The sequence below is a fragment of the Salmo trutta genome, chromosome 29 (genome assembly GCF_901001165.1).
Source record: "Salmo trutta chromosome 29, fSalTru1.1, whole genome shotgun sequence".
NCBI lineage: Eukaryota > Metazoa > Chordata > Actinopteri > Salmoniformes > Salmonidae > Salmo > Salmo trutta.
The window spans coordinates 11,395,363-11,414,968 of record NC_042985.1 but is presented as its reverse complement, the minus strand read 5'-3'; the positions used below and the strand labels follow the sequence as shown (position 1 = coordinate 11,414,968).

Below are 19,606 nucleotides of genomic sequence, written 5' to 3'. Positions count from 1 at the left end.
ATTGTTAAACATATCAAAATATATTTTGGATTATTCAAAGTAGCCACCCTTTGCCTTGATGACAGATCTGCACACTCTTGGCATTCTCTCAACCAGCTTCACCTGGAATGCTTTTCCAACAATCTTGAAGGAGTTCCAACACACAGTACGCTGAGCACTTGTTTGCTGCTTTTCCTTCACCCTGCGGTCCAACTCATCCCAAACACCTCAATTGGGTTGAGGTTGGGTGATTGGAGACCAGGTCATCTGGGTTTGGCCGGAGTAGGCCGTCATTGAAAATAAGAATTTGTTCTTAACTGACTTGCCTTGTTAAATACAAAAAAAAGAAGAAATCTGATGCAGCACTCCATCACTCTCCTTCTTGGTCAAATAGGCCTTACACAGCATGGAGGTGTGTTGGATCATTGTCCTGTTGAAAAACAAATGATCGTCCCACTAAGCGCAAACCAGATGGGATGGTGTATTGCTGCAGAATGCTGTGGTAGTCATGCTGGTTAAGTGGGCCTTGAATTCTAAATAAATCACTGACAGTGTCACCAGCAAAGCACATCACACCACCTCCTCCATGCTTCACGGTGGGAACCACACATGCGGAGATCATCCGTTCACCTACACCTACTCGATTGGAACCAAAAATCTCAAATTTGGACTCATCAGATCAAAGGACACATTTCCACCGGTCTAATGTCCATTGCTTGTGTTTCCTGGCCCAAGCAAGTCTCTTCTTATTGGTGTCCTTTATTAGTGGTTTCTTTGCAGCAATTCGACCATGAAGGCCTGATTCACGCAGTCTCTGAACAGTTGATGTTTAGATGTGTCTGTTACTTGAACTTTGTGAAGCATTTATTTGAGCTGCAATTTCTGGGGCTAACTCTAATGAACTTATCCTCTGCAGCAGAGGTAACTCTGGGTCTTCCTTTCCTGTGGGGTCCTCATGAGTGCCAGTTTCATCATAGCGCTTGATGGTTTTTGAGACTCCACTTGAAGAAACTTTAAAAGTTCTTGACATTTTCCGGATTGATTGACCTTCATGTTTTAAAGTAATGATGGGCTGTTGTTTCACTTTGCTTATTTGAGCTGTTCTTGCCATAATATGGACTTGATCTTTTACCAAATAGGGTCATCTTCTGTATACCAACCCGACCATGCCACAACAGAACTGATTGGCTCAAACGCATTAAGAAGGAAAGAAATTCCACAAACTTTTAACAAGGCACACCTGTTAAATGAAATGAAATGAAGCTGTTGTTGTCATGTTGTGTTGCTACCATGCTGTGTTTTCATGTGTTGCTGCCATGCTATGTTGTCGTCTTTGGTCTCTCTTTATGTAGTGTTGTGATGTGTGTTTTGTCCTATATTTGTATTTAATTAAATTATATTTTTAATCCCAGCCCCCATCCACGCAGGAGGCCTTTTTCCTTTTGGCAGGCCGTCATTGTAAATAAGATTTTGTTTTTAACTGACTTGCCTAATTAAATAAAGTTTTAAAAGAAGAAAAAAATCTGGTTGAGAGAATGCCAATATTGTGCAAAGCTGTCATTAAGGCAAAGGGTGGCTACTTTGAAAAATCTAAAATATATTTTGATTTGTTTAACACTTTTTTGGTTACTACATGATTCCATAGAAAACCCCTTGAATGAGTAGGTGTGTCCAAACTTTTGACTGGTACTGTAGGTCACTATGTAGATACACTTACAATTCAGTTCAGTTTCAAACATTCACTGACTTGAATGCCTGCAGTCTGTATGTTCCTCCTGGCAATTTTGAGATACAATGTCGAACAGTAGATCATATCAATCATTTTGTTTTCTAGCACAAAGGCCGGCAGATGGCGATATTGAGTTTTATGTTTAAAAAAAAAAGTTTTTTCTTCTTTAATGTCCAAAGGCATTGTTTGCAGCTGGCTATAAACCTCTGGCCGGTTCATACATAAGAAATTCTCCATTCAGGCTGCAAAGGCGTCGATTTCCTCCTTAATTTGATTTAATGGTGAGAAGGTTTGATTTTTTAAATATATATATATATATATATTATATATATTTAAAAAATCAAACCTTCTCACCATTAAATCAAATTAAGGAGGAAATCGACGCCTTTGCAGCCTGAATGGAAAATGTTATATATGCGTGTTTCATAATATTCTTTATGAAACACCATTTTCCACCAACATGCTAGAGTGGCTAATGCTACTTCCTGACATTGCATCCCCTTTTTCAGCCAGCGGTAAACAACAGACTGCTGCAGCCTAAATGGCTAAAGGCGATATGCACATCTGGGACTAGCGTTCCTGGGTGTTATGCTGCGTTCATGTCATGTCGGAAACTCGGGATCTGTGACTTAAAATTAAAGTTATTTGCTTAAAGCTTCCTATTGGTTGATTATGTTACAAACCGAAGTGGGAAACTCAGGATCCGATTCTTCCGCCTAGGTTAGCAAGTGGAACATTTCAGAGTTTCCAACATCAGTGAACACTCATTAGCCACCCTAGCATGGTGGTTTAAAATTGTGTTTCATAAAGTACACATACTTTCCCTGTTTTTTTCCCCTGCGGCATTATCGCCAATAAATCAAGTTAAGGAGGAAATGGACACCCTTGCAGCGTGAATGGAGAATATTTTATGTACAAACCTGTCCATGGGGGATACAAGTGTATAGCTGGCTGCATCGTCATCTGCTGGCCTTGAGGTTAATTGTTGTCATTGTAATTTCGTTTATATATATATATATATATGTATATATATATATATACTGCTCAAAAAAATAAAGGGAACACTTAAACAACACATCCTAGATCTGAATGAAAGAAATAATCTTATTAAATACTTTTTTCTTTACATAGTTGAATGTGCTGACAACAAAATCACACAAAAATAGTCAATGGAAATCCAATTTATCAACCCACGGAGGTCTGGATTTGGAGTCACACTCAAAATTAAAGTGGAAAACCACACTACAGGCTGATCCAACTTTGATGTAATGTCCTTAAAACAAGTCAAAATGAGGCTCAGTAGTGTGTGTGGCCTCCACGTGCCTGTATGACCTCCCTACAACGCCTGGGCATGCTCCTGATGAGGTGGCGAATGGTCTCCTGAGGGACCTCCTCCCAGACCTGGACTAAAGCATCCGCCAACTCCTGGACAGTCTGTGGTGCAACGTGGCGTTGGTGGATGGAGCGAGACATGATGTCCCAGATGTGCTCAATTGGATTCAGGTCTTTGGAACGGGTGGGCCAGTCCATAGCATCAATGCCTTCCTCTTGCAGGAACTGCTGACACACTCCAGCCACATGAGGTCTAGCATTGTCTTGCATTAGGAGGAACCCAGGGCCAACCGCACCAGCATATGGTCTCACAAGGGGTCTGAGGATCTCATCTCGGTACCTAATGGCAGTCAGGCTACCTCTGGCGAGCCATGGAGGGCAGTGCGGCCCCCCAAAGAAATGCCACCCCACACCATGACTGACCCACCACCAAACCGGTCATGCTGGAGGATGTTGCAGGCAGCAGAACGTTCTCCACGGCGTCTCCAGACTCTGTCACGTCTGTCACATGCTCAGTGTGAACCTGCTTTCATCTGTGAAGAGCACAGGGCGCCAGTGGCGAATTTTCCAATCTTGGTGTTCTCTGGCAAATGGCAATTGTCCTGCACGGTGTTGGGCTGTAAGCACAACCCCCACCTGTGGACGTCGGGCCCTCTACCACCCTCATGGAGTCTGTTTCTGACCGTTTGAGCAGACACATGCACATTTGTGGCCTGCTGGAGGTCATTTTGCAGGGCTCTGGCAGTGCTTCTCCTGCTCCTCCTTGCACAAAGCCGGAGGTAGCGGTCCTGCTGCTGGGTTGTTACCCTCCTACGGCCTCCCCCACGTCTCCTGATGTACTGGCCTGTCTCCTGGTAGCGCCTCCATGCTCTGGACACTACGCTGACAGACACAGCAAACCTTCTTGCCACAGCTTGCATTGATGTGCCATCCTGGATGAGCTGCACTACCTGAGCCACTTGTGTGGGTTGTAGACTCCGTCTCATGCTACCACTAGACTGAAAGCACCGCCAGCATTCAAAAATGACCAAAACATCAGCCAGGAAGCATAGGAACTGAGAAATGGTCTGTGGTCCCCACCTGCAGAACCACTCCTTTATTGGGGGTGTCTTGCTAATTGCCTATAATTTCCACCTGTTGTCTATTCCATTTGCACAACAGAATGTGAAATGTATTGTCAATCAGTGTTGCTTCCTAAGTGGACAGTTTGATTTCACAGAAGTGTGATTGACTTGGAGTTACATTGTGTTGTTTAAGTGTTCCCTTTATTTTTTTGAGCAGTGTATATATATATATGTATATATATGTATATATATATATTTAATGTAATCAACCATATCAAAATGAGAAAATGACTGTTAATTGTAATTCTAAATCTAGTCTAATCAACAAATACATTTCTATGCATTCATTCTTTGTCTCAAGTGTTATCTTTTTGCATAGCCTGTCAAAGGTTTGTCTTGGATATGTTTTAGGTTGTTGTTATACCTTAGGGATTTTATGTCGGGCAGAATTCGTGGAGTACCAACATCCGGTTGAAACAATTTGATTTTGTAGTTCAGAAGAAAACAATTCTGCCACACATCGGCAGGGACGGCAGCAGTAACAAGCTAGTTATGCAAAACATTACTCTTACTACTATTTTCTGCATCGAATATTTTAAATGGATCACTTCGAGGAAGATTTAGTCGCTGCATTAAGAGAAATTGTCAAAGACGGAAACTGGCAATGTGTAGGAAAGAAGTGTGATTTTGACTCACCATGCACAAAGTAAACAGTCCAATTAGCTAGAATAGCAGCAGCTAGCTAGCTAACTGTTGATCTCCCCAATCTATATGATTTATACACATTAGCTGCCCTTGTCTATTCTGAAAAGATGGTCTAACTTGGTGCATGACTTCTCTACGTTTCCCCAAGGCTGTACTCTGAGGATGGTGAACACATTGTCCTGGTTCACACAGAAGATGACAGATTCTGGGCTATGGATTCATCCTGTCCCCAGGAAGGTATAAGTTAGCCTAATTGATGGCATGCAATTAATCACTCAGCACTATGCTATGGTAGCTTGCTGTTATGATGATTAATTCATAAACAACTACGTGGCTATAGGATAAACCAGAAGGATGAGAGTATGCTATAAGAAAGAAATGATCATGGTCACCATACTATGATGTCTTTCATCATTACAACCCCCGTCTTGGCGCAGGAGGCCCTCTTGACCTCGGTAACATTGAGGACCTGGGAGATGGGAAGAGGGTGCTGGTCTGTCCCTGGCATCACTTTGACTTCTGCCTGGAGACAGGTGCCTCTTCCATGGGACTACAGGTAGAGAGAGATGGTCTCCAACAGAGCCTATTTATTCCTAGTAGTCTAAATATAGGTTTCCTGTAACAGTGTGATAAAGGGAAGGTTGATATGTATTACCACCATCGGCTTCATAAAGAAGTCAATGTGGCATTTATGTGTGTGCTTGGGGGCGAGAGACAGGTTTTTCTGACAATTACATAAAGGAAAGTACTGTAGCCTGGGTGACAGTCTGTTTCTGCACTCTTGCCATCTCCTTATCATCTTGACGCACGTTAAAGATAGGGGGCGCTACAGCGAATTTTGAAAAAAAGACATGCCCATTTTAAACGGCCTCCTACTCAAACTCAGAAACTAGGATATGCATATAATTAGTAGATTTGGATAGAAAACACTCTAAAGTTTCTAAAACTGTTTGAATGGTGTCTGTGAGTATAACAGAACTCATATGGCAGTCAAAACCCCGAGACAGATTCCATGCAGGAAGTGGAAATCTGATTTGTGGACTCACCTTCAGCACTTTGTCTATAAAACACACCGTGAGTTAGGATTCATTGAGCACTTCCTAATGCTTCCACTAGATGTCAGCAGTCTTTACAAAGTGGTTTGAGTCTTCTATGGTACAAACTGACCGAAAGAGAGGCTTTGGAAGTTGGTCACAGGGGGAGGGCCATTACCACTATGATGCAGGCGCCCATGGCTACCCTCCCCTTTCGAAACGTTTAGTAAGACAATGCAATCGTCCCCCTTGAATATTATTGAAGCTCTGATTGAAAAAGGCTCTAAAGATTTATGTTATACAACGTTTGACATGTTTGAACAAACTTAAATATATATTTTTTGCACATTCGTGACGACAAGTCCCGCGCGCTACAGTACATTTTGAGTAGCCTTCGGAACGCGCTAACAAGAAGAAGCTATTGGGACAAATTATTAACTTTTTCGAACAAAACTACATTTGTTGTGGAACTGGGATTCCTGGAAGTGCCTTCTGATGAAGATAATCAAAGGTAAGGGAATATTTACAATAGTATACAATAGTATATTTGATATTGATAAAATATGACTTAAATGTAATATTAGATGGTTCCAAGATGGCGCTAACCTGTATCGCCTGGCCTATTTTTCTGAGCATAGCATCCCTTTTATTGCAAAGTGTGATTTCCCAGTAAAGTTATTTTTAAATCTGGCAATGCGGTTGCATTCACGAGATGTTAATCTATAATTCTTTGAATGACAATATTACATTTAAAAAATGTTTTCGAATAGTAATTTAGTAAATTGTAGCGCTGATTCACCGGATGCATTTGGGGGCGAAAATATTTTCTGAACGTCACGCGCTGATGTAAAATGCTGTTTTTATATATAAATATGAACTTTATCGAACAAAAGAATGCATGTATTGTGTAACATGATGTCCTAGGAGTGTTATCTGATGAAGATTGTCAAAGGTTAGTGCTTCATTTAGCTGTTTTTTGGTTATTTGTGATGCATGTCGTTGGTCGGAAAATGGCGGTGTGGCTATTTTGACGATGTACTCTCCTAACATAATGTAATGTTTTGCTTTAGCTGTAAAGCCTTTTTGAAATCGGACAACGTAGTTCGATTCAGGAGAAGTGTATCTATAAAACGGTGTAAAATAGTCCTATGTTTGAGAAAAAAAAATATTAGATTTGGTTATGGTTAGGTTATGAATATGGCGCTCTGATTTTTCGCTGGATGTTGATCCCGCATACGGGACCAGCGTTTCAAGAGGTTTTAAGGAATTGTCATGCCAAACTTGTTGGCTTGATGATGAGCAGGCAAGAACACACAGATCTGAGAGCAGGCTAGTAGCTAAGATATTTTGTTCTGGCAAAGCTTTGAATGATGTTAAGTACATTAATAAGAGATCTCTTTTTGTCTCAGGCAAGTTGTCAGCAGATGATGTCGAGCCATCACCCTCTGAGGACACACTGTGCTTCTGGGCCACAAAGATCCTCTGCACACCGGACCCCAAAGAGAAGGCAAGCCCCATTCACACTAACCACCACACAAAGTGTTAAACTGGGAGGGAATGGAGTGTTGGGTTGTGTTCATTAGGCACCAAATGAAGAAAAAACATGACTGAAACAGGCAGAGACTCCCTGGACTTTCCATGGCAAAACATACAAAAATAGTTTTTGGTCGCATACACAGATTTGAAGATGTTATCGCAGGTGCAGCAAAATGCTTTTATTTGACTATAGTGTAACATTGATGATTTGTTCAACCCTGCATATCTCACTGGCTCACTGACTTTGATCCAATCCCTGTAGGTAGCCATGACGCTGGAGGTCCAGGAGAGGTGGAACAGTGGGGAGATAACAGAGGTGGGTCAGGCTACACCACCTGTCCAGCCAAGCAGGAAGGAGAACCTGACCGTACTGCAGCCGGGCAAAATCAAGCGTGGCAAAGGTGGCACACAGGTCAGTGTTAAGAACACCCTCTAATCACTCAGACCAGACAGGTTGGCAGTATGAACTAACAAGTTCAGAATCTCTGAAATCCTAAAAAAACCGAGCCTAAAATCCCATTGAACTATAGAGGGATTATTGTCTTTAGCACTGTATGTAAATTCTAGTCCTGCATCCTAAATAACAGGCTCTCTTCTCACTATCTAGAACTGTCTGGTCAGCTTGCTGATGAACAGAATGGCTTTAGGAAAGCCAGAGCATGTATAGAGCACATCTATACTGTCTCTACAGTGGTCCGGGCTAGAATTCAAGAGAGAGAACCAACTTTTGCCTGTTTCATTGATTTTAGGAAGGCTTTTGATGCAGTAAATAGAGACCTAATTGCTTTTAGACTGGGGTAAATCCATTTGAATTCAATCACTTTTTGACAACACCCTTTATTCAGGAGCATGTTGTGTCTCAACCGCGGACACAACACAAAAACCTCAGATGATGTAAAGTAGGGTTTAAGCTACAACATATGCGAATATGAAAAGAATCAGAGTTTATGCGTTTTTACATAATTAACATTAAAGGTAATTTTTTTAATATATATTTTTTAAATTTAGTTTGACAACCCTATTTGTTGTGAGCTTTGAATTATATCAAACTCAACCGTTTATCTTTTCCAGTGATGATGACATGGATGTCTCATGGTATGGTGGGGTATGCAAAATGGGTCAACTTTGAGCACATCTTATCTCCTGAATGTTTTGGCATTCAGGTCCAAAAAGTAACTTTCTGACCACTTCTTCCATGAGCAAACATGTATGGAAAGTTTTGTTTAAATCAAAAGGGAAGCTGTCAAAAAGTGATTGAATTCATATGGATTTAACCACTAATTAAAATGGGAATTGATGGAAGATTCTCTGATGTTATCAAACCTCTTTATCTGGCTCCAGTTGCCTGTGTTCAGGTTAATGACCTGGTTTCCAAGCCCGTACTGTGTAAAGCAGGGAGACGTACTCTCACCCACTTTATTTACTCTATATGTTAATGATTTAGACCAAATGAAAAGGACCTTGGTTACTGTGCTTATTCTCAACTGTATCAATCCTGTGTGTGTCCAGTGATGGACTATGCTGCTGGGGTATGGGGATCCAAAGTACATACTAATTGTAACAATGTTCAAAACAGAGCAATCCGCTGCTTTCTTGGTGTGCATAAACTGACTCGAAACCTGGCCATCTGTGGAGATATGGGTTGCGAAGTTAGTTAAAAAGGTGACATGGTACGTCTATGGAACAGACTGATGAATATGCCAGAACGCAGAATCACAAAAAAAGGGTTTGACTGGGACCTAGATAATTACCTATTTTTGTGAAACTGATTTGCAGTACATATTCAGGAAGAAATTACCATGTGGTGTTAACCAAATCAAGGACAAGCTTTTTCTGATCCACAAGGAAAAATGGGCAGCTGATATATGGTTTAAACCTAAAAACTTAGAACATACTGTCATCAAAGAAAACTATATCCCTGAGCCATATGGCCTCCTGAACCTAACAAAAAGCCAAAGGTCAGTTTGTGCTCAACTCCCATCCGGCCCTCTCCCTCTGGCATAGAGAAGGGTAGATTTAACACAGTGCCTGAAGAGGGGATATTTTGCCTACTGTGTTGGGAAATGAAAAACGAAATCCATTTAGTGTTTTATAGCCCTTTGTATGACGATCTGAGACATGTTATTTTCTGTAAAAGTGTTTGGTTCTAACCCTGAAGTATTCTGGTTACGGGACAAGCAGGGGCTTGATTTTGTTTCAGGCAGAGTGTTTGAGATTGCTCAGTTTGTTTACACTGCCTGGAGAAGGAGAAATGTACTCTTTGTGTAGTGTACTGTTTGTGTAGTGTGGCTAGATGGTAGCTGTACTGTTTGTGTAGTGTGGCTAGATGGTAGCTGTACTGTTTGTGTAGTGTGGCTAGATGGTAGCTGTACTGTTTGTGTAGTGTGGCTAGATGGTAGCTGTACTGTTTGTGTAGTGGGGCTTGATGGTAGCTGAACTGTTTGTGTAGTGGGGCTTGATGGTAGCTGTACTGTTTGTGTAGTGGGGCTAGATGGTAGCTGTACTGTTTGTGTAGTGGGGCTAGATGGTAGCTGTACTGTTTGTGTAGTCTGGCTAGATGGTAGCTGTACTGTTTGTAATTTACTGTTTGTGTAGTCTGGCTAGATGGTAGCTGTACTGTTTGTAATTTACTGTTTGTGTAGTCTGGCTAGATGGTAGCTGTACTGTTTGTAATTTACTGTTTGTGTAGTGGGGCTAGATGGTAGCTGTACTGTTTGTAATTTACTGTTTGTGTAGTCTGGCTAGATGGTAGCTGTACTGTTTGTAATTTACTGTTTGTGTAGTCTGGCTAGATGGTAGCTGTACTGTTTGTAATTTACTGTTTGTGTAGTCTGGCTAGATGGTAGCTGTACTGTTTGTAATTTACTGTTTGTGCTGTGGGGCTAGATGGTAGCTGTACTGTTTGTAATTTACTGTTTGTGTAGTCTGGCTAGATGGTAGCTGTACTGTTTGTAATTTACTGTTTGTGTAGTCTGGCTAGATGGTAGCTGTACTGTTTGTGTAGTGGGGCTAGATGGTAGCTGTACTGTTTGTGTAGTGGGGCTAGATGGCAGCTGTACTGTGTGTAGTGGGGCTAGATGGTAGCTGTACTGTTTGTAATTTACTGTTTGTGTAGTCTGGCTAGATGGTAGCTGTACTGTTTGTAATTTACTGTTTGTGTAGTCTGGCTAGATGGTAGCTGTACTGTTTGTAATTTACTGTTTGTGCTGTGGGGCTAGATGGTAGCTGTACTGTTTGTAATTTACTGTTTGTGTAGTCTGGCTAGATGGTAGCTGTACTGTTTGTAATTTACTGTTTGTGTAGTCTGGCTAGATGGTAGCTGTACTGTTTAATTCATTGTTTGTGTAGTGGGGCTAGATGGCAGCTGTACTGTTTGTAATTTACTGTTTGTGTAGTCTGGCTAGATGGTAGCTGTACTGTTTGTAATTTACTGTTTGTGTAGTCTGGCTAGATGGTAGCTGTACTGTTTAATTCACTGTTTGTGTAGTGGGGCTAGATGGCAGCTGTACTGTTTGTGTACTGTTTGTGTAGTGGGGCTAGATGGCAGCTGTACTTGCCATGATTATTGTACAGTATATGCATATAATTTGTACAATCTTATTTTGTTTTGAGTACAAGGAAAATGGTACTGTGTTTAGTAGTGTCTTGTAAGCCCATGTGGGCTGGGCGCCAGCAGATACTTAAATAAATCACAATCAATCATGTAGCCTAACAAATAGAAGACCAGACATGACTGAATGACGATAGAGACAGGTAATGACTGAATGACGATAGAGACAGGTAATGGTACTGTTGAGAAAAAGGAGGGAACATATCCCATGCCAGTATTGAACTACACAACCCCTAGATTACCATGCTAACTACACACTGTCGCAATAAAATAATCTCTTCGGAAGTCAAATCAAAGTTTATTTGTCATTTCACAGGATACAACAGGTGTGAAACAGTACAGTGACATGCTTACTGCAAGCTCTTTCCCAACAATGCAGTATTCAATATATAGGTAAGAGAAATAATACGAAGGAAAAACTAGATTGTAAGCTCTATAGAGGATCAGTACCAGCACCATCATTTCAATGTGCAGGGATACTGGAGTAGTTGAGCGAGATGGGTCAGCAGGGGTAAAAGTGACTGTCAGCAGTATAAATAATAGAATACATAGTAGCAGCAGCGTAAATGGTGTGTGTGCATGTGTGATGTGTGTGGCATTAGCATTCGTTGTCATGGTATTAGCATTCATTGTCATGCCATTAGTACATTTAGTACGGACGAGGCTATAGAACTGCAACATTCCATGCTTCATCAATGATGATTGATATGAGCGTGTGTGTTTACTATGTGTCTGACCAGGCTAGCAGGATAGCCTTCCTCCACTCCCTGGCTAACATAGAGCAGTGGGCTATAGACCTGTCCTGGGATGTCATCGCTCGCTTCTCATCGGTCAGACTGGACACTGGAGAGCCCCTGCCAGTTCTTCAGCGACTTTGTCAAAGTGGCCGGAGACGAGGCCAAGGTCAGTGTCCTAACATATATTTAATTAATGTGGTCTGTTACGTGTTGTTTTAAGTATAGTTCACTTTCTGAAGTTTCAGCTTATTGTTTTAAAACAAGCTGAAACAAAAAAGTGGAATAATCCACATTATATGTCTGTACTTCAGATATTGATAGTCCAAGTATGTTTATATTTGTATAATACTGCAAGGCAGTGTTCCTCAAGGAGGATTAAAAGTGGTAGTACTGTATCAGTTGTGAGTAGTGGATGGACTGTTACCCTGGGAATACAATGAATTTCTACTGTTCCAACAGCATTATCACTTACTAGAGACGAGGATCACAGAACTCGACAGCTTCTTTGGCGCGTTACCTGTTCATAATGGTGGGTGGTTTGCTGGCTTCTCCAGACTAAGGCCGGGGTTCAATCCGATCTCTTTTGTAGACAATGCGTCTTTGGAAAGGCAATGTTCCCCATGTTCGTGGAGATCGAATTCACAGTAAACACTGCATATATCGGCTCAATCGGAAATGAACTTTTAAGTATCAAGCGTGCTATAATGCAGATTGGATTGAATCCTGGCCTAACTATTAATATCATCACAGTTGGTTTTCTGAAAAAATACATTACATTTTCAGTGCACCCAGTGTAAGTTGAGCTTCCTCAGCTCGTCTCTACAGGACTGTGGCAGTCAGCAACGGATACGTCCCACGACCTTCTGGCGAGGCTAGCCATTGTGCATATGGTACATGAAGCCAGGTACAGCATTCACCTGAATTACAACACCAACAGAATATGATGATGTTATCAGTGCAGTGGAAACATTATGGTCCCTATTACCTTGATACATCTTCTAATACACCCATGGGGTTCACATTATCTGAAAGGTTTGGATAGGTGTGAGAAATTTCACTCCTCCTTGGCCACAAATAACCACAGGGTGGCTAAAACAAAAACTTGGTGAAATTCTTGGCTTTTCTAATCGACTGGGCTCGGGGAAAGTACATCTACCTAACTCCCTCTCTCTCCTCCTGCAAGGGGCCTGGATGTGCACCCCCAGACCCTCTCCCGCTTCGCTGCCCAGGGGTCTGCAGCTCTGTGGAGGTGCTGGAGGTTATCTACCGGGATGAGATCACTCACGTGGCCGCCGGGCTCCGCTGGTTCACCTACATCTGTTCACAGGAAGAACGGGTATGGCTATAAGGCCATTATTTAACTACAGTTTAGTAGACTGAACAGTACATATAGTTGCCTCTTTATAATGCACATTGTTGAAATGTTTCAAATAAAATCACTGCCACATTACAATTGGGTTTATGGTAAATGTAGTAAATCACTGGCCTGGTAACACATCCACCATAGTTTCTGCAGCTGTGCCTCATCTAAAATTACATCCAAAAGCATAATACATTCTAGTAGCTAATATTCAGCTTTCCTGATGCTCTTTTTAGGATTGCTTATCTACTTTCCATGACTTGGTGAAGCAGCACTTCAAAGGTTACCTGAAGCCTCCTTTTAATACAGAGGGTAGGAAGACAGCAGGGATGACAGAGGAGGTATGATGACACCCTAAACACATTCACACTAGCTAACGGCAGCTGGCTTTATGACTTAAAGGAAACATGCAGTCTAAATCAGTGTTTCCCAACCCTCTCTTAACCACCAGACATTTTTGTTCTACCACTTCACTGATACATCGTTAACACTAATCACTAATGAACTAATTAGCCTACCAAGCACTTGATTAGTTGAATCAACAGGGCTAAAATAAAAGATGTAATCCTCCGAGGGGGTTGAACAACACTGGTCTAATTCACACCCACTTTATCAAGTTAAATGAATAAATACATTTCCTTCAATGTTTTGTTTAAAACTTAAGTCAGTGAAATGCTACAATTCTGAACTTTCTTTCTCTCTTCCATAGTGGTACGTGCCTCTTGTAAAGCCTCCCAGTTAACAGACAATGTCCCCCGAGACCAGCATGCTGTGACAAACACAATTGCTGCATCCCAGCGGGTGGGGGAAGCAGTTTCACACCAAATCTCATAACACCTGGATAAAGGTCCAACTGTTACTATTATAAAGGTTTAAACTCAAACATGTCAGTAGCCGTATCAATGTAGTATTGCAATCTAATATCTGAGCCCAATGTAGATGACGTGGCATTCGATCATTGGTTAATTTGTGCAGCGCGACTGCAATGTAGTCGGCCTGGAAGAGTACATCTCTAAAACAGACCCCACCATCTCTACAACTGTGATAAATATAACAAAGTCCAATGCATAATATGGCAATGATAATGTCATAGAGCAAATGACAAAGGCAACAGAACCTTGTAAATGTTTATTTATGCAAATACAACAAGTTATTTTGGTAGTCTAACAGGTTTGAGGGTTTTGCATTCAACAACATAAACTACTCACACACAACAGCCTCTCCATGATATCACTATTATTACATTCATGTGTTCCATAGGCTATCAGGAAATAGTTTCCAGTAGGTGTAAAACAAGAGAAAACCTTTGAAACAGAGCGTACTACCTGGACTTGAACAATAAGAAATGCTCATTTTTAGTTTCTGTTTCAAAAAGTTTTGCCACAGTGTTTCCTGCTGAACACTACTCGTGTGTGTACTCTTAAATATGTTGTCTTAAAACAGACAGTATAGATCCTTTATTTTTTACAGGAAATGTATCTAATCAAATTACATTAAAGTAGGTTGTTTTGTGTTTAATTACCACATCATGGTGTTTTAATGCACAACGTGTAGCTGTGTCAATGAGTTCTCCTCTCCAGCTGAATGTAATTCAGTTCTGTTACTGTGGAACAGGCACTCCTGCTTGGGGGGGCCAGATCTGTTCTGGAAGCTCTGATGGAGATATCCGTTGTAGAAGTCTGCTGCCGACAGTCTCTTCTTCAGCATCACTGCCTTGAATCCCACCCAGCCATCCTTGACCACCGAACACACAAAGTGTTTGTCAATTTTTTTTATGGGATCCATCAAGTTAATTATTTGTATTATGCCATGATACATCAGGAAGTGAATAATTTTTTATTAATATTAGACATATTTCAATAAGACAAAAATTGAAGTGTTTTGACATAATAGTAAACCATGGAAAGTATCAAGGATGAAAAGCCTGGCTCACGCACCTTACAACAGACAGCCAAGGTGTTGGATTCTTTCTGATAACTCATAGATCCTGGCACAGGGATCCTCCCTCGACCTGTCATTAAAACAATCACAACCTTTCTCAACCGAAAATATTCAAAACGGATGTTACCAGATATTGTCTTCGCAGCGTGTGGACTCAAGCACTACTGCTGCCGATCCAAACAGCTACTTACCACTAGCTGACTGAGTCAACCACCATCTACCACCAAGCAGTGTTGGAAACAATGAAGAGTCCTGATTAAAAGAGGAAATTACCTGATAGTGAAATGTTGCATTTGCCAGCAAAGTCCAGCAGCTTTATGGTCTTGCCCATCCAAATTGTTCTCAATGGGATCTAATGAGAGAGAAGAGGGCATTATTTTAACACTCCTGGACAATGTGTGTTTAGAGGCCGGTCACAGTAAATCAAGGTCATGTTGAGTATGCACAAAATTAGAAAATCATTTTGAAACAGATGCGGAACAGCCTGAAATCGCCCAATAAGACTGCTCACTTTAGTTTTACGTTTTCTAGTTTCGTGCCAACTGAACATGACTGGTCTGTCTTATTACCCGGGATGCGATGGCACGAAACAGGCGGTCGATCTGGACACAGGTCTGCTCCTCCCATACGATCCAGCTCATCGATGTGCTGATTTTAGGGGCTGTTGAGAAGAGTCAACTCTAAGCTGAGGCATGAATGGGTGCTTAGAAAGCACACACAGCTTTCACCCTCCTGTAAGTTGCAATTCTTGCTGATTGTTTATCATTCAAATTGTAATTACTACTAGCATCAAATGTCTGGTTCAGTAAATAAATGTTCTTACCTAAAGTGGCACCGTCTTGAGCTTGCTCCCTTCGGTTTGTGATTCTCTCTGGAAGGGTCCTTAATGTGTCAATCAACTGTTCAAGCAAAATAATAAAGGTCCCATAAAAGAGGGCTTACATTAACCATGACTGGTTTCTGACAAGCCTTTTCAAATGGATTGAGCTCTGTGGATGTACGTCCCAAATGAGTGAGCTCAAATCACACCCTATTCCCCATGTAGTGCACTACATTTGACCAACAGAGTCACATAAGACTCGAGCCACGTAGTACACTGGATGGGAATAGGGTGCTAGAACTACACAGTGTGAAGTGCACTCACCAGCTGGGCTCCCTTGGCGGCCAGAGTAGCTCCTAGCTGGTCAGCTGTGAAGTTGTCTGGGACCTGGTAGATCTCCTGGTGAAGAATGGGACCCACATCAAACCTATAACAGAGACCAGAGACACACTGATGTCTACTGGAACACAGAGACACACCGAGGTTTACTGGAACACAGAGACACACCGAGGTTTACTGGAACACAGAGACACACTGAGGTTTACTGGAACACAGAGACACACTGAGGTTTACTGGAACACAGAGACACACTGAGGTTTACTGGAACACAGAGACACCCTGCGGTTTACTGGAACACAGAGACACCCTGCGGTTTACTGGAACACAGAGACACCCTGCAGTGTACTGGAACACAGAGACACCCTGCGGTTTACTGGAACACAGAGACACACTGAGGTTTACTGGAACACAGAGACACACTGAGGTTTACTGGAACACAGAGATCAGAGACACACTGAGGTGCAAAGGAATAGCAGTATGCGCTTTGACAGTGAATACAGTAGTAGAGTACACTATTATATATAGGCCTATTGCAATCTGGTGGCCTCTGGAGACTTTATTGTCCAGTTTCCTGGACCCAGATAAAGCTGTCCTGTACAGAACTATAACACATGCTCAATGGGGAAAATCACCATTAAAAGGGCTTTTCAGTCCAGGATTAGGTTGGGAAACCATCCCTAAATATGCATTTGAACAAACAACCATCTGCTAATGTCATCCCTCACTTTTGCTTGTCGATAGTAGGTCCATGTTACTGGCAGATGACTGGTCCCTTTCATGACTTACCCTTCCTCCCTCAGCACCATGAGGAAAGGGAGAGAAGAAAGGAGGGAAGGGGACAGAAAGTAGCTCTGGGTCACGTTAGCCTACCTCTTTGGTCGTATCTGCATGATGCTGACCCCGGTGATAGTGTCTCCGTGTAGGATGGTGTGGAACACTGGGGCGGGGCCGCGCCATCTGGGGAGAAGGCTGGGGTGGACATTCAGGATCCCACTGGAATAGAGGCAACAGACACACATGCTGCAACTCTCACAATCAAACAGATTGGACACCGTCAGGGTTTGACTCTTGGGAGGTGTTCATAAGATTGACACTTCTTGGGGAGTCTGCTGCTTGTGTAGCTGATATGGAACATAATAGCTACCATGGAGCAAGTGATGTCGCCCGCCCTGAGATCTACAAGTACATTCTGGGTCAGTGGTAATGACAATGCTTCTTTTGGTGGCGAGTCAGAGTGTTGTGTGCAGGTCCCTGGTTTGCACCCAGCTCGGGGCACACAGGGACAGAAGCTATAATGTTACACTTGTATTGCATGAGTCACTTTCAGAGAAGTTACTCACCATGGAAACTGGTTGATAAGTCCTTCCCGAAGCAAGCAGCCAAATGACACCACCACCCCGACATCGAACCGCCCTTGAAGATCCCCGAGAGGCCAGACATGAACGGGCAGTTTGTTTTGATCAGCAAACTTCTTCACAGGGACGTCATTGGATAGTGTGACAACCTCAAGTGATTCCACAACTCGGTCATTGGAGTCCCTGCGACAAATAATGACAGCAAACAACTGACATTAGGCGACGAGAAGTTACTCTAGCCTGGTCTCAGATCTGTTCGTACTGTTGCTCCAACTCTTATGAGACAGCACAAACAGATATGGGACCAGGTTAAAGTTACTCACTGCAAAGACTCTCTCCTCTTTGCTCACTGGCATGTAAATTGTTGTGGGTGTCATACCTAGACGCAGAGAGCAGCTTGAGGGATTCAACAGCAAAATCATCTGTCCCAAAGAAAAGGACCCTCCAAGGTGGTTCTGTTGATAAGTAGTTCCTAGTGGCAAATAGGCGGGTCTTGCCAGGGACTTGTCCACAACGTCTATGTTTCTCCGGCGTTCTTTTGACCCACACGCCAACAGATGCATGCCTCTGGGTGCAATAATTGCAAAAGCCATGGAGTATTTTCAGACCCATTACTTTTGCCTTGACATTGTTCCACATCTTCTGTCATTGGTCGGGCGGGCATCTACCAATGCCACCAGTGTGTCAAAATTAGCTAGCAATGCTCGACTCCAATATGGCTAGTTTATTCGTCAAGACAAGCTCAACAAATTACACGAGGGCCCCTCTAGAATTAAGATTTATTCGTGTGACACGCTTACCTTTAGCGTTAATGAATATTGTCCAACATTTAGCTTGATTAATGTCAGCTATAACGTTAAGGTATTTCTACATACGGGCGCCGCCATGTTTTTTCTTGACATACACCATGTTTCCGGTTCTATTGAAAATAGTTCTCCCTTCGTTTGATCAGACACTTTTAGTTCCGACTAGACAGTGACGCCTTGATCACACCGATAGTTCACCTGCGCAAAATAGAACGCAGCATCATCTGGATATACGTGCAACATTCACCTTCTGCTAACATTTCTGTCAACTCGTCTAAGCATACAGTTTGACGCATACATTTTTTAAATCCTATGTTTAGCACCACATAGAACGCAATGCAACTGCCGTTGGAATGAATGTACTTCTGGGGTCCCGGAATGAATGCACTGTCAGTGTGATCGAGGCGTGAGTCCCTAAGAAGAGGCCTGTGCAGAGATGTATATTATGTGGTCAAACCTTCAAATCAAATCAAATCAAATTTATTTATATAGCCCTTCGTACATCAGCTGAAATCTCAAAGTGCTGTACAGAAACCCAGCCTAAAACCCCAAACAGCAAGCAATGCATGTGAAAGAAGCACGGTGGCTGGGAAAAACTCCCTAGGAAAAACTCCTGAGAAAGGCCAAAAACCTAGGAAGAAACCTAGAGAGGAACCAGGCTATGAGGGGTGGCCAGTCCTCTTCTGGCTGTGCCGGGTGGATATTATAACAGAACATGGTCAAGATGTTAAAATGTTCGTAAATGACCAGCATGGTCAAATAATAATAATCATAGTAATTGTCGAGGGTGCAACAAGCACGTCCGGTGAACAGGTCAGGGTTCCGTAGCCGCAGGCAGAACAGTTGAAACTGGAGCAGCAGCATGGCCAGGTGGACTGGGGACAGCAAGGAGTCATCATGCCAGGTAGTCCTGAGGCATGGTCCTAGGGCTCAGGTCCTCCGAGAGAAAGAAAGAAAGAGAGAAAGAGAGAATTAGAGAGAGCATATTTACATTCACACAGGACACCGGAAAAGACAAGAGAATACTCCAGATGTAACAGACTGACCCTAGCCCCCCGACACATAAACTACTGCAGCATAAATACTGGAGGCTGAGACAGGAGGGATCAGAAGACACTGTGGCCCCATCCGATGATACCCCCAGACAGGGCCAAACAGGCAGGATATAACCCCACCCACTTTGCCAAAGCACAGCCCCCACACCACTAGAGGGATATCTACAACCACCAACTTACCGTCCGAAGACAAGGCCGAGTATA

The 19,606-nt window shown here is 42.5% G+C and overlaps 1 protein-coding gene and 1 pseudogene across 1 annotated transcript; one reads left to right on the top strand and one right to left on the bottom strand.

The window, feature by feature from the left end:
- Positions 1–5,206: 5,206 nt before the first annotated feature.
- Positions 5,207–14,096, top strand: LOC115167471 (uncharacterized protein HI_0077-like; annotated as a pseudogene).
- A 103-nt stretch (positions 14,097–14,199) lies between these two features.
- Positions 14,200–18,562, bottom strand: LOC115166911 (methionyl-tRNA formyltransferase, mitochondrial-like). Its single transcript, XM_029720832.1, has 9 exons — positions 17,921–18,562; positions 17,527–17,724; positions 17,057–17,179; positions 16,172–16,274; positions 15,851–15,926; positions 15,597–15,688; positions 15,301–15,379; positions 15,024–15,097; positions 14,200–14,820 (listed from the first exon to the last, which is right to left on the bottom strand). Exons 1-9 carry the CDS (start codon positions 18,178–18,180, stop codon positions 14,623–14,625), a joined length of 1,203 nt encoding a protein of 400 aa, XP_029576692.1. The 5' UTR covers positions 18,181–18,562; the 3' UTR covers positions 14,200–14,622.
- Positions 18,563–19,606: the final 1,044 nt, after the last annotated feature.